At 43.4% G+C, this 14,193-nt stretch overlaps 1 protein-coding gene across 1 annotated transcript in view; it reads left to right on the forward strand.

Annotated features, from left to right (window-relative positions):
* The first annotated feature begins 232 nt into the window (after positions 1-232).
* Gars1 (glycyl-tRNA synthetase 1) overlaps positions 233-14,193 on the forward strand; it is a 37,649-nt gene continuing 23,688 nt past the window's right edge. Inside the window, exons 1-6 of the mRNA XM_005076799.4 lie at positions 233-501; positions 7,587-7,688; positions 8,277-8,379; positions 9,535-9,676; positions 10,985-11,073; positions 11,680-11,756. Of these exons, the coding sequence (XP_005076856.1) occupies positions 289-501; positions 7,587-7,688; positions 8,277-8,379; positions 9,535-9,676; positions 10,985-11,073; positions 11,680-11,756 (726 nt within the window). The 5' untranslated portion in view covers positions 233-288. The remainder of the gene's footprint in view (positions 502-7,586; positions 7,689-8,276; positions 8,380-9,534; positions 9,677-10,984; positions 11,074-11,679; positions 11,757-14,193) is intronic.

Below are 14,193 nucleotides of genomic sequence, written 5' to 3' on the forward strand. Positions count from 1 at the left end.
GCGTCTGGGCCCATGATCTGAAGATGCCCTGGCATCTGTGTCTGCACTTTGAGAAGCCCTGGCCTCCTGTGCGCCCGGTTGCCTCGTCCTCCTCGCCCGTCCCTCTGAGCAAGCCGGTGCCCTTCCGGGTTCTGTGCCGAAACTGCGGCTGCAGACGCAGGGGCTGCGCGCGCCTGTGGGAAGTGCGGCTGCGCGCGCCTGCGGCCTGCCTGTACGATTTCATCATGCACCGGGCGGGCCGCGAGCCGCTTCCGTAGCCGCCCCGCGCACCGCCTAGGCGGCGTGCTCATGCCCTGTCTGCTGCCCACGCTGCTCAGAGCCACCCGCGCCGCGCTGCTACAGCCACTGTCGCCGCCTAGAGTCGCCGCTGCCGCCGCGTCCGCGTCCGCATCTGCGTCTCGGCGGCTCCTCAGCGTTCCCGCGCAGCCCGCCGCCTCCCGGAGCAGCATGGACGGCGCCGAGGAGCTGCTGGCCCCGCTGAGGCTAGCCGTGCGCCAGCAGGTACCGGTCCGCGTCCGCACGGCGCCCCCTCCGGACGCCCGCACCCGCGATCCGTGGGCCTCGTGCCCTCGCTGCCTACCCCGAATCCCGCCGCCCTCGCACTCCGGTGGCCTCGTTCCCAGTCCAGGGGCGAGTCGATGCCGCGCTTCTCTTAGTCTTGGGGATGCTCTAGGAAGCGTTGCCTTCTTTTTCACCTTCCTTCCTTCGGCGTTAGCCTCAGGACCGGCTCAGAAGATACGCGCGGCTGTAGGGAGGTGTCGAACTCCCCACTCCCCGATACCGATGCGAATTTCATGGTCCCTCGCCCCTTTTCAGCTATTCTGGCTTCTGAAGAGGGTGTCTGGAAACAGCGAGTTTTAGGATCAAGCTGGAAATTGGAAATGGAATGACTGAGCCACTCGGTGAAGTCATGCATCCTTAGGGTGGAACACCTGGGAATGTGATTTTGCGCAAGGGAAGGGGGATTTAATGCACCCCCCCCCTTTTTTTCCTCCCTGTAGCTCTGAGTGGGGATCAGAGATCAGAGGGAATAGAGGAAAGTATTTCAGATGATACCCACACCCATCGAGAGCCAGAGCTTTCAGTAGAGCCCTGGCACCAGTGACCTACTAGCAGTAAACACCAGTCTGGTTCCTCCTGCGCTGGTGCCTGATGCAATCGTTTGTCTAGCTTAGGACGGAGGAATCCTGTTTCGGAAATAATCCATTGGAGTAGAGCTGCCACAGCTTCAGGAAATTCTGCCACTTTGCTCTAGTTTGAGCTTGACTCAGTTAATAGGGCTTTCATTTTGAAATTCACTGTGGCTTTTTTTTTAAATTGTATGTTCTGTACATTCAGTCTCCTTCCATCCACCTTCCACTCCCCACATAAAATTAGGTGTGGTTCCTTTGTTTTTGCTATTACTTAAAATCTCTTTCCTTAGGAAGAATACATCTAATTTGGGGAAGAAAAAAAAAAAAACCCACACTCCAAACCCCTCCCTCTGCCACGTTAGCCTGGAACTGCAGTACATAACATCCATCTGTAGTAAGGCTGGAACTAGTTAGCTTCAGGACGATTTGAGAGCTTTTGTTAAATTGTTTTATGTTGATTCTGTTGGTCTGTTTGTTTCTTTGGCTGGGTGGGTTTTTATTTTATTTGGTACTTCAAAATACTTTCTGAATAGTTGAGCTAATTTATTTGTTAGTTTGTATTTTTTCTTGACTTTCCAGAAGTAATATATGTTGATTAATTGCCTGAAAATTTGAATCATACTGAGTCCAGTGCCATTGGAAAGAGTTTAAAGGTCATCTAGTTAAACTTTTTTCTTCTTGGAAGTATATGGAAATGTGGGATACAGTGTGTCCACTTCACATTTCCATTGTGAACCTTGTGCAATTGAAGACTTAACCAAAGTGGTCCTTTGGGAGGTGTTAGAGGATTGTTCTTGATAGTGGCATGTATTTTGGAGGGTATTACTGGTAGCAGTTGTACCCCCAGATAAAACTCAAGCCTTAACAAAAATGAAATTTTGGAAAACTGGTTTCTGTGAAAGTGGAGCTTGACAGCCTCACAATGCTTTAAGGACTTTTTGATGGGATAAGTAGTGATCTTAGCAGACACAGAGATTTTGGTCTTGAGATAGATGAGGCTCCAAAGACACGGGTGAAAACAGGCACTGGGAAAGCTCTTCAGAGTCCTAAGATACATTCCTGGCTTTATGTAACAATAGAAAAGGTTCAGTGCTGTGCTTTCTGAGTTAGAAATACTTTGTGGCCTCAAGCTTGAGAGCCTCTTCTCAGAGACTGGGTTTTATGTATCCTTAGCTGGCCTCGAACTCAGGACGCAGAGGAGGATTCCTTCTCCCCAGCAGGGCTTGCCGTTCTGTGGTAAGATGCTGGGGCGTGAACTCCCAGGTGCAGGCATGCTAGACAAGCAGACACCCCCTGAACTGTCCAATCTTTTGAAATCACTTGAGGAATACATTTTTACACTTATTTATTTTCTGGATGTGTGTATGTGTGTACACATGCATGTCACACACTCTTTTGGAGAGCTGGACCACCTTAAGGTTATAATTTTTCTTTTCTAATGTTTATTATTGTACATGGAAGTATTGCAGGAATAAGTTCTGTCCTTCCACCCTGGGTCCCCAGGGATCACACTCAGGCTATCAGGCTTGTCAGAATGTCCTTACTGGCTGAGCCATCTCACTGGGCCTTTTGAAATCACTTTCAAGAAACTATTGTCTGTTAGAGTTTTGGTCAAAGACAAATTTCTACAATAACTTGAAAAGACTTTCAGAATTCCTTCTTTTCCAGCTATATATGACTTCCTTAATAGACTTTACCCACAAAGTATTTCTCAATAGCAGAGTATATGATAATGCCTTTGATAAATTAGCAAACTCATTACAAAACTTTCTTTTATTTATTTATTTATTTATTTATTTATTTATTTATTTATTTATTGGTTTTTCAAGACAGGGTTTCTCTTTATTGTCTTGGAGGCTGTCCTGGGACCTGGAACTCGCTCTGTAGACCAGGCTGGCCTCAAAGTCACAAAACTTTGTTATTTTTGAAAGTAACTGTTTCCAGAATGATGCTCATGTTATATCAACCTTTTTCATTTTAATTTTTTTAAATTTCCTTTTTTTTTTTTTTTTTTGCAATACAAGTGTTCCTTTACCTACAATGGGGTTGAATTCTGGTAAACTCTTTGTATATTGAGAGTAGTGTAAGTTGAAACTTCCTGATAACACCTATCTTACCTAAGAACATCTAGCTTAGCAACCAGGCCATCGTAGAGTGTCCTGTTTCCCTTTCTGATTGTTTGGCTCTCTGGGAGTCATTGCTCACTGCTGCTGCCCAGCATCACAAGAGATCCTATGTATCTCTGGCCTGGGAAACTGTAGAAGCTCAAAATTCAAAGTACACTTTCTCCTGAGTTAAAAATGTGGGGGCTGGAGAGGTGGCTCAGCAGTTAAAAGCACTGACTGCTCTTCCAGAGGACCCAGGTTCAATTCCCAGCAACCACATGGCAGCTCACAATTGTCTGTAACTCCAAGATCTGAACACCCCCGCATAGACACATGCAGGCAAAATGCCAATGGACACTAAATAAATAAATGAATAAATAAATAAATAAAGTAAAAAGGTTTGTGAGTTAAATCTCCCTAAGTCAGGAACTGGCTGTTCAGAAACAACTTGCAGAAAAGCTCTTATTCCTGGTGATTTTTTAATGGTTAGAGAGGAGCAGGCGCTAAGGATGGAGAGATGGCTCAGTAAAGCCATGCAGTCATGAGCATCTAAGTTCCATCTTCAGCATCCATGAAGCAAGCTAGGTGTGGTGGCATGTGCTTAGAACTCCAGTGCTAGAGAGGTGGAAGTGGGTGGTCCCAGGGGCCCCCCACTCCTGAGGGCACCCAAGGGGGCCCTGAGTCCACAAGCTTTTAGAAGTTCTCTCTTAGGTTTGGACTGCTGTCTCCAACATTCCTGGAAAAGCTGCAGCCAACGGGATTCTCGCTGTCTTCACAGTCTCTTTTTCCCATTATTTCTGTCCACTGCCTCAGCCTTGACCTTCACCACTAACCTTGCTTAGTACTCCAAAGGATACAGCTTCTATTTTTTTTTGGTTGTGAGCCTAGCCTTTAACGGCTGAGCCATCTCTCCAGCCCAGGATACAGCTTCTAAAATCCCAGTTTACCTGTTCCCAGCATTCTGTCATCCGTCTGTTCCTTGTTATCAAGATTGCTTTTCTCATTAAAAAAAACAAACAAACAACAAAACCAAACCAAAAATAAAAAGCCAGGCATGGTGGTGCATGCCTTTAACCCCAGCCTCAAGAAGCAGAGGCAGGTGGATCTCAGTTTGAGGCCAGCCTGGTCTACAGAGCAAGTTCCAGGATAACCAGGGCTACACAGAAATTCTGTTCCAAACAAACAAAAGAACCACAAAACTTCTTGGCTCTGTCTTAACAAAAATTTGGGGGTTGTATAGTTGCAGACATGTGGATCTTCATACTTGTTTGTACAAGCGGGATCTTCCGAGGTGACAGGCCTGATCTAGAGGCTATAGGTGCTGGTGGAGTGATTTAATCAGGTTTTGGTTTCTCTCTGGACTTGAGGATGTAAGTGTGGCTTGAAGCTCCAACAAATTAATTGTAGTAGGATAATTTTTTTTTAAGGCTGAGGTGGAATTTAATAATTGTCAGCATAGGAGAAGCTTTGGTCTCTGTGTGTGTGTTTTGTTGTTTTGTTTCCTTTTGTTTAAGGATTAAACAGTGGTGGCAATTTAACCTGGTCATTTGGAATGCAGCCTCTAATGCAACATTTCTAAAGTTGGGATTGTGACTTTGCTGTCATAGCTGGTGACTTTAGGCAAGTGATTCATAGCCAAGCATCTTCATGTAGTGTACAGAAAAGTGTCAGACATGAAAATGAGTTCAAGTAAAGTGCTGTGCCTCCTGCCTCTAGCATGTAGTATATCCTTAGTAAATGCATCTTTCTGAATTGCTCACCATTGGAACACTGGTTCTCAAGCCACTGTGGCCAGGAGTTTATTTGTTCTCTTAGATTGTTAGTCTGATGGTGTTTTGAACCTATGTATGAAAATTAATGTATTCTAAATTCAAGAAGGTGACAGAAAAGCCTTTCAAATTTCCTTCTTGAATCTGTCACTGTCATGGGTGGGAGACACAGAACCCTGATTCTTAGTTGTGGGGAGACAGTTTGAGGTTGTGAGGAGCTTTGACTCTTTCTTGATTTTGATTTTCTGAGCCAAGAGTGGCTCAGACTTCTTGCTTAACCTACAAAGGGCAAGTGAAAGGTGTATGAAGTTTTCTCAGTAGTATAAAACACTTGGAAATCTAAGATGGACTCATTGACCCTACCAAAGCTACTAGCTATATGTGTGAAGCCAGGCACTTTCTGAAGGTGAGGGAATGGTTCCAAGCTGAGTGGCTTGGGCATATCCTAGAAGGGTCACTGAGGATGTGACACATCTGTGGAGTGACGCTCTGTGTTGACCATTCATTCCCCTGTGTCGACTCAGCTTTAATGTGTGTGTCTGATGTAAGCTTCCACCCAGAAGCAGGGCTTCAGGTGGAGCCCTTGATGCATTGCAGGCCGGTTTTCATTCCTGCACACACACAAGTCCCCAGATGTGAGTGAGTGCTGAAGAAAAACAGCAAGTAGGAGTCCTCGAGCATAAGGCATCTCTGAAGCTTTTGGTTTAGATTAATAATGAAATTGAGGTTTTATTATCCCATTACTCAGGATAAACATTACTTTTCCCTTTGCTGGCTTGCGAAGATGGTGAACCCAACTGTAGGAAACCTCACCCTCACAGAACTTTCATGTAAAGACTGGCCACTGAATATTTTTGCCTTAAAAGACCAGCAGTGACCTGGGTGATACATTTTAAACTCTTCTACCCATTTTCCAATGGTATTCTAGTTTGTCTCTTAGAGATGTGATGAAGTGAGCAGGCGCTTAGGCCACTGCCCAGATTTACCATGCTTCTGTGGCTGTACATGTGCACGAGTTAAGTGTAATGTGTTGGTTGCATAGATACCAGCAATGTTGCCATTAATCCCTTGTTTTTTTCAAATATTGTACAGCTTTTTCTCAACCACTGAATACCACTTTATAAAAATTACATACAGAACGAGGTTGTGCTTTTATATCACGTTTTACTGTGCTCATTCCCGGAAAATGCAATGGGTATGGGGAAATGCTTTGGAACCAACTGAAACAGCTGGCGGTAGGTTCCAGTGTTGTTGGTTTTTGTTTTGTTTTCACTTTCTGTCTGGAGTATTCTAGGGAACATTGACTCCGGAAGAGGCTTGTAGGAATGAAGGGAGGAATGGGGACTTAGAAAGTGATAACCAGTGAAGAATGTGTTCAGGAGTCCTTCAGGGCCCAGAAGAAAATTTGGCTGCCACCTCAGCCCTGTGGGTATGGGAGAAGCAGCAGCTTCTACCTGGGACAGTGTTGGAGGCAGCCAGGTTGTGTTATTTGGAAATGTGGTAGGCTGCTGTTAAGCTCAGGGAAGCATGAATGGGTAGGGAGATGCACAGTGAGCACAGAGTAGAGACAGTTACCAAGTGAAGGATGGTTTGTGTTTATAAAGTAAAGCTTACAGATGAGAAATGGCATGAGTTCAGGTTATTTGGGGACCAGTTTCATTTTAGGGTTAGATGATTGGGATGAGACAAGCTGACAGTCTGTAACAATCTAATCTGCGTTGGAGAGGTTAGACAGGAAGACATGTTGGAGTTAAAGAAGCATTGCTTGATGTTCCCTGAGAGATGGCAAATGGAGAAACAATTCAGCTTGCCACAGATTGGGTTTGAAGCGTCTGTGGCCACATCCAGGTTGAGGTACCTGACAGCCAAATGATAGCTGTCAATCAGTTTGCACGCACACTGTTAGGTGCCATTGAAATACTTGATGTTCTGTAACAGCCTGGGAGGTGAGGATAAGTTTGATTTTCAGTTTGCTCCAGGTTTCACAGTTAGCTGATAGGAAGCAAAAGTCAAATCTTTATACCCCAGCCTGTTTTACCATGGCTTGCCTGGGTGTGGATTTTGTGTGTGTATTTGGTTTTCTTGTGCTTCCTGATCTGACAATTGGTGTCTTTTCACAATTACAGATGTTTCATAGTCACCATCTTCCCAAATGGCCTCCCTTCTGCATTCTAGTTTAGTGTGTTAGACTCTCTCTTTACAGCCTGAGGGTTTAACTCTGCCTTTCTGAACTATTTCAGGTAGTTTCTTTGGTGTCTCTTGGGTCACCGATTCTCTCTTTAGCTGTGTCTGATCAGCTGGTAACCTGTCTGAACTTTTGGTGTCTATAGTGTATTTCCATATGAGCTCTGTTCTTCTCTCCCTACAAACTCGCCATGCAAGCACAGTTATTTATGCTCTTCTGGACTGTTTGTGGAGGGCACAGACCTTCAGTTGTTAACACAAGCTTCTTACAGAATAGGCATGTGAAATTGTTATTTGTGTACAAATACTTTTTAAAAACATGTTTAAAAATAGATTGCTAGTGTTCCCTGTTTTTTTTTTAAACCAACCTTGAATGTAGCTTGTTTGTTGGCCAGGGAGACCTCGTGCGCAAGTTGAAGGAAGATAAAGCCCCACAGGTAGATGTGGACAGAGCGGTAGCTGAGCTCAAGGCCAGGAAGAGGGTTCTGGAAGCAAAGGTAAGTCTTAGGGTGCTAAGATAGAAACATCAGTAGGCTTGTTCTTCTTTGGCTAATCTCTTTAAGTAGGAAAGATCTTGAAATTTTCTAGAAGACACGTGTTCCTTTGTAAGAATTCTAGGCTTTAAGATTTAATGGTTTTATTGTAATCCATCTTATATCTGACTCCAAACAATTTTTAATCGTACAGTTAGCACTAAAGTAGTTTGGGAGGTGGTTTTGTTTTGTTTTGGGTTAAGGGAGGGTTGTGTGTCTGTCTCTGTGTTTGTGCATGTAGAGGCCGGAGGTCTATGTCAGGTGTCTTCCTCTATTGTTGTCCTTTTATTTTTTGAGACAAGGGTCTCATTGAACCCGAGTTCGTCAGTTTGGGAAGACTAGCTAACCACTGAGCTCCTGGGATCCCCTGTCTCCATCTCCCAACTCTGGGGTTGCAATATATGCCTACACCATGTCTTTATGTGGTGCTGGGGTCTGAATTCAGGCCCCTGTATTAGTCAGCAGGCACTGACCAGCTGGGCTATCTCCTGAGCTTTGAGTCTGAAGTTTTAAAATGGTCCAGTTGTATTCTTCTTGCCTACTCTCTTGTAGGAGCTGGCGCTACAGCCCAAAGATGACATCGTAGACAGAGCAAAAATGGAGGATACTTTGAAGAGGAGGTTTTTCTACGATCAAGCTTTTGCTATTTATGGAGGTATGGGTTGAATGAAGGAACAGTGGTGTTATTAGTGGCTTTAATATGCTTAGCCAAGAGCTTGGTTTGCTGACTGATATCTAGTTGTATCAGATCCCATAAAGGAGAAAAGACACATAATTTACTGTTCTGTTATTCAGGAGTTGACATTTGGTATAATGCCCACTATCAGTACTGCCCTACCTTGTTAATTCTTTTGTTTTATTTTTTTGAAAATAGATATTCTCCCCATATACTATATCCTGATTACGGTTTTTCCTTCCTTCTACTCTTCACAGTGCCTCCCGACCTCCCTTCCCATCTGGATCCCCTCCTTTCTGTCTCTCCTTGGAAAACAAACAGACACCTATGGGTTAATAATAAAATACAATGTAGAAGATAAAACCAGATAAATTGGAGTAGAGTGAAACAAAAAGAAGGGAAAGAGCCCAAGAAAAGGCACAAGAAATAGATATAGGTGCAGAGACCTACTTGTTCACACACTCAGGGATCCCATAAAAACACTAAATTGGAAGACATAATATATGCCCAAAGGACTTGTAGTGTTAAACAGTATGTATAATTAAAAAAGAAATGTCATTTTAAAAAAGGAAGAAAGAAGAAGCCCTGACATAACATTGTGAGACAAGGCACCTCCAAAGATAACCTTTGAGTTTCTTTTTTGTTGGCATCTCCTGCTGGGCATGCAACCTGTCCTTAAGAGTAGTCTGTTTCCTCGGGGAGGCCCCTTGGAGAACACTACATTTTCATTTGCAAGTGGTTGTCCATTGGAGATTGCTTTTGGTTAGGGATGGGGACATGCATCCACTCCTCCTTTCAGCTGTAGGAGCCCATCTGGCGCAGACCCATGGAGCCCATCTGGCACAGACCCGTGCAGCCCAGTGCATGCTGCCTCGGTCTCTGAGCTCATGTGTGTGGGTCCTGCTGTGTTTAGAAGGTCTTCTGCTGTCCTCCCTGCCCCTGCTTCAATTGGTGTAACCTGGGGCTAACCCTCCGTGAGGTTACAACACAGAGACAGAGCGTGGAGGGAGCCTTAGGTTTCCCTTGGTCAGCCAGCTGTAAGTGGTGCTCTTTGGTGCAGCAGGGCTTGCGCTGTGGGCAGCATATGGGTCAGAACTACAGGAAGAGCCCATGTTGGCTTCTCGTTCCTCACAGGTGTCAGTGGTTTGTACGACTTCGGGCCAGTAGGATGTGCTTTGAAGAACAATATCATCCAGACCTGGAGGCAGCACTTTATCCAAGAGGAGCAGATCCTGGAAATCGACTGCACCATGCTCACCCCTGAGCCAGTTCTAAAGTGAGGTTCTGCTTTGATGGGAGAATCCTTTAAAAGTTAATATTTTTTGCTTATAAAATAATCATAATAAAAATTTTTGATTACGAAAACTGCTCATTTAGAAAATTAGTGAAAAACAAATACAAAAGAAACACACGTGCTGCTCACAGATAGCCACGTTAAAATTAGCTTGTCCTTCCATTCTTCTGTATGTTCCTGTATATTTGAACATGACTAACTCATTGCTTTTCTTCATGCAGTGTAGGTGAACATTTACTTACAGGGTTAAATCTGTTGTAAGCATTTTTGGAGCCATCGAGATGGTTCAGCAGGTAAAAGTGCTTGCTGCCAAAACTGATAACCTTAGTTTAATTCCCCAGCACCACATGGTATAGAGGGTGAACTGACTCCTACAACTTGCTCTCTGACCTTGTCACATACAGCTACATGCATAGACGAACCTGGACATACACAGTAAAGGAATAATTTTATTTTTAAAAAGCATTTTGATGACAGCATAGTGTTCTGTTTTGTGAGTGTAACATTTAGTCAGTGACGTTTCATAGGCATTTAAAGTGTTCCTGAATTTTTGTTCAAATAGGTACATTTTTGGATCTACCTTTGATTAGTGCCATGACATAAATTGTTAGTGTAATAAGTATTCTCACTCATGCTTTATGTGTTAAAGTTTCAATGCAAAGGTGTATGTTCAAGATTATTGAAAGTAGGGCAGAATTTCTGTAACCGTGCAAGAGGAATTCTTACCACTTTGTGTTTCATCCTTATTAACGTTTAATATTGTCTGGCAAGATGGCAGTTTTTATTATTAGCCTCTTTGAGGTGCTTTTAATAATCACAGCCAATTAAGATAAGAGGCGGCTCTGTTGATATGTCTGTATGATCTGGATAAACTCAGTGAGCTATTTGTTTCACTAATAAAGGCAATACTAATGTCAGTATAGGTCAGGATCTGTACTGAGCTGTGATGAATTCTTGGCTCATCCAATTTCTGATGACTTTGGACTTTGCTTAGATGACTAATAATAATGGAATAAGCATGAATTACCCTAAAATGTCATACAGTCTTAGCATGTATAATCTAGCTAATCTCTTTCCATAGGAAATACTTGAGAGGGGATGAGAGGGCTTTCTGAGGACGTATGTGTCTGTGTGTCATGGATACATGATTGCTCTAGATAGGAAATTTCCATCTTTGACATACATGGATCTAAGCTCTTGTTAGACATATTATAGGGAATCTTCTTCTAAGATAGTATCCTGTATTCATGTGAACGAGAGTGACAGGTTAGTTTTCATTTATTGATTTAGGACCTCTGGCCACGTAGACAAATTTGCTGACTTCATGGTAAAAGACGTGAAGAACGGAGAGTGTTTCCGCGCTGACCACCTGCTGAAAGGTACGGGTCTGCGTCTCTTTCCTGTGGGTGCTCAAAGCAAGGGTTGGGCCCCTTTTCCCCTCAAGTTTTTCCTTTTTTTAAAGAAATGGGTTATAGTTATACTCAGATTAAACATATAGATCAAGTCCTTTGTATTATACAGTCTCCAAGAGATTAGTTACATTCAGAAAATAATTTATCTAATCAGCAAGTGATCAAATTATTAATATTGGCTGGGACTGTAGTTCAGTGGTAGACTGCTCAGCATGTTTAAGGCCCTGAGTTTTTTTTTGTTTTTTTTTTTGTTTTTTTTTTGGTTTTTCGAGACAGGGTTTCTCTGTATTGTTTTGGAGGCTGTCAGTCCAGCCTGGCCTTGAACTCACAGAGATCCGCCTGCCTCTGCCTCCCGAGTGCTGGGATTAAAGGCGCGCGCCACCACTGCCTGGCAAGGCCCTGAGTTTTATCAGCACAAGAGAAAACCTGGAACATTAAGACCACCCCTGCAAACTGTCTAAGTGTTAATAGAAAATAAGAACACTAACTTCAGATTCTTTTTTAATTGCCCAGCATTGAAACTTAAAATGTTCTTTTTTTTCTAACTGATGGAAACTGACACTGTTCTTCTAGCTCATTTACAGAAATTGATGTCTGATAAGAAGTGTTCTGCTGAGAAGAAATCAGAGATGGAAAGTGTCTTGGCCCAGGTGAGACATTTGGAGACATGAGAACAACTGTGCGGGCCCTCCTGGTGTTTTCTGTGTCTGTCAGCAGTACCACAAAGTCCACTTAAACATGTTCATACACCGTGTTCAGTCATGAAGTCCCATGCAGCACACCTTAAATCTTCTTCTGTGGCTAACGACAAACAATTGTGTTTTAAAACTTGCTTTTTTTTTTTTTTTTTTTTTTTTTTTTTAGTCAGTGTAGATCTCACAGTGCAGCCCAAGCCGGCCTCCAACTTGAAGTGGTCCTCCTGCTCAGCCTCTCATGTCTAGCTCTAAAACCCATTTCATTCCATTGCTCTATCTAAAACAGGGCAGAGAGCTTGGTAACATTGGCTTGTTTCTTTTTTCACTTACTTACTCATCTTGTGAGGGAAGGGTTAGCACAAGCCACACATGGTTCAAGTATGGAGGCCAGAAGACAGCGTTAGAGAGTCAAGCGGGTCCTCCCCGTCCACTAGATAGATGCTGGGATCGAACTCTGGCCTGCAGGGTTGTGGCAAGCACCCTGACACTGAGCCATCCCAGCCACCCTCTTTTGCCTGCTTCATTTTGTTTTTATCTTTTTGAATTTGTAGTTCCTCATCAGCCTTCCAAGTGCTGGGATTATGGGGGCAAACTACCGGGTCCAGTTTAATATTTTTTTTCATGGGAATTGCTAGATTCTTTGGTACCCTTCCCCTATTTTTCAGGCATACAGATTTTTCTCTATGATAATTAGCTTTGCCTTCCAACCTTAGATGTGACATTTTCTTCTTGATTTAAATGAAAAACTTTGGTAATCTAGTTGCTGATTCATCTGGGAGTTTATTTCAGTCCCTATGATGTATAATTTGTCTCTTGCCTGGAGCTTGTTTCTCTAATGTCAGTAGGGTTAGAAAGTCAGTTTGTTTTTTTTTTGTTTGTTTGTTTTGTTTTTATTCCGATGCTTTTAGAGCTCCATGTTCTTTCCAGTGCTGGGAGCAGAACTCTGGTCTGTGTCCTCCAAGGCTTAACATTTGTCTAAAGGAAATGAAAGATGCCTCTAGTTGTCCCTGATTTTGGATTTTGTTTTCTTGAGACAGGGTCTCACTTTGTAGCCCTGGCTGTCCTGGAGCTTGGTATGTAGACCAGGCTGGCCTTGAACTGACAGAGATCTGCCTGCCTCTGCCTCTCTAGTGCTGAGATTAAAGCTGCGTACCACCATGCTTGGTTCCCCCCTACTTCTCCCAACTCCCTACCCCCCATTTCTTATCTTCCATTCAGAATTACTAAGGATATTGCTGTGTGGATCCATGGAGTATGTCTTTGATCAGACCTGTTGCTTTCATTTCTAAGTAAAGCAAACTTTGAGAGCTGAGTGGCTGATCTGGAGCTGTGATTGCAGTTTGAGCACTAGTCTTTTCATGCTCAAGAGCAATGAGCTTTGTTGCTGTTGTTATATATAAAATCGTCAGTGAAGAGTGAGGGGTGAGAGCTAATGTAGTTCTCAGAGCCCACCTGGTGTGTATGAAACACATCATGCTGATGCTGCACCAGCTTGTGCCAGTGATTCCACTGCCACTCTGGGGCTCTGGAGAGCTCCTGAAACGCACACATCCACCCTTCAGACGGAAGAGCTCTTTCCTTACGTGTGCTCAACAGTTGAAACTCACTTCCCGTGTGTGTGTGTGTGTGTGTGTGTGTGTGTGTGTGTGTGTGTGTGTGTGTGTCTGTCTGTCTGTCTGTCTGTCTGTCTGTCTGTCTGTCTGTCTGTCTGTCTCGTCCCCATCCCCTCCCTGCCAGTCTATGTCTGTGTGGACTCAACAGTGAACGATTGCTTCCTTGCTCGCCCTTCAATCTTTGTTGACCTATCTCTGCATGTTGCATTTTGTAAAATCAGTCTTAAAATTTTATTGCAAAAAATATAAAATTAGAAAATAGACCTAAAAGGTGAAAAATCCCCTAAAATTCTTTGAAGTTAATTTTCTTTGTGAAATATGAATTAAATGTAATATCAAAAATATAGTCACTATTCACCTTGACCTGATTGTGTTCACCTCTATCTGTGTTGGCATTAGAGTTTGGACATTTAGCAAGTGCATTTCTGAAGTTCTGTGGTCATCTCTGTGGGGTAGTTACTGGTGACCATGACGCAGGCCCATTGGATGATGAGGGTTTCAAAATGATCTTGTCCTCTAGTGTTGATTTTGACTAAAGAAAATAGGGATCCGTGCCTTCATCCTGTTTTAACCTATTTGTTGACTCCTTACCATCTATCCAAAAGTGCATGAACTGTTGTTTTCATAGGGCCCATATGGAGACAGTGAGTTCCCACTTGTCTTGTTGGTTTCCTGACTTTCTCTCTTCTTATTTAGAACTTAAGCTTTGGTACTTTTCTGTAGCAGCAGCCATTTTGTTTCCTGATGGTGGGATTGTCCAGTTGAGTTGTCAGGAGTGC

The sequence above is a fragment of the Mesocricetus auratus genome, unplaced genomic scaffold (genome assembly GCF_017639785.1).
Source record: "Mesocricetus auratus isolate SY011 unplaced genomic scaffold, BCM_Maur_2.0 Super-Scaffold_100676, whole genome shotgun sequence".
NCBI classification, from domain to species: domain Eukaryota; kingdom Metazoa; phylum Chordata; class Mammalia; order Rodentia; family Cricetidae; genus Mesocricetus; species Mesocricetus auratus.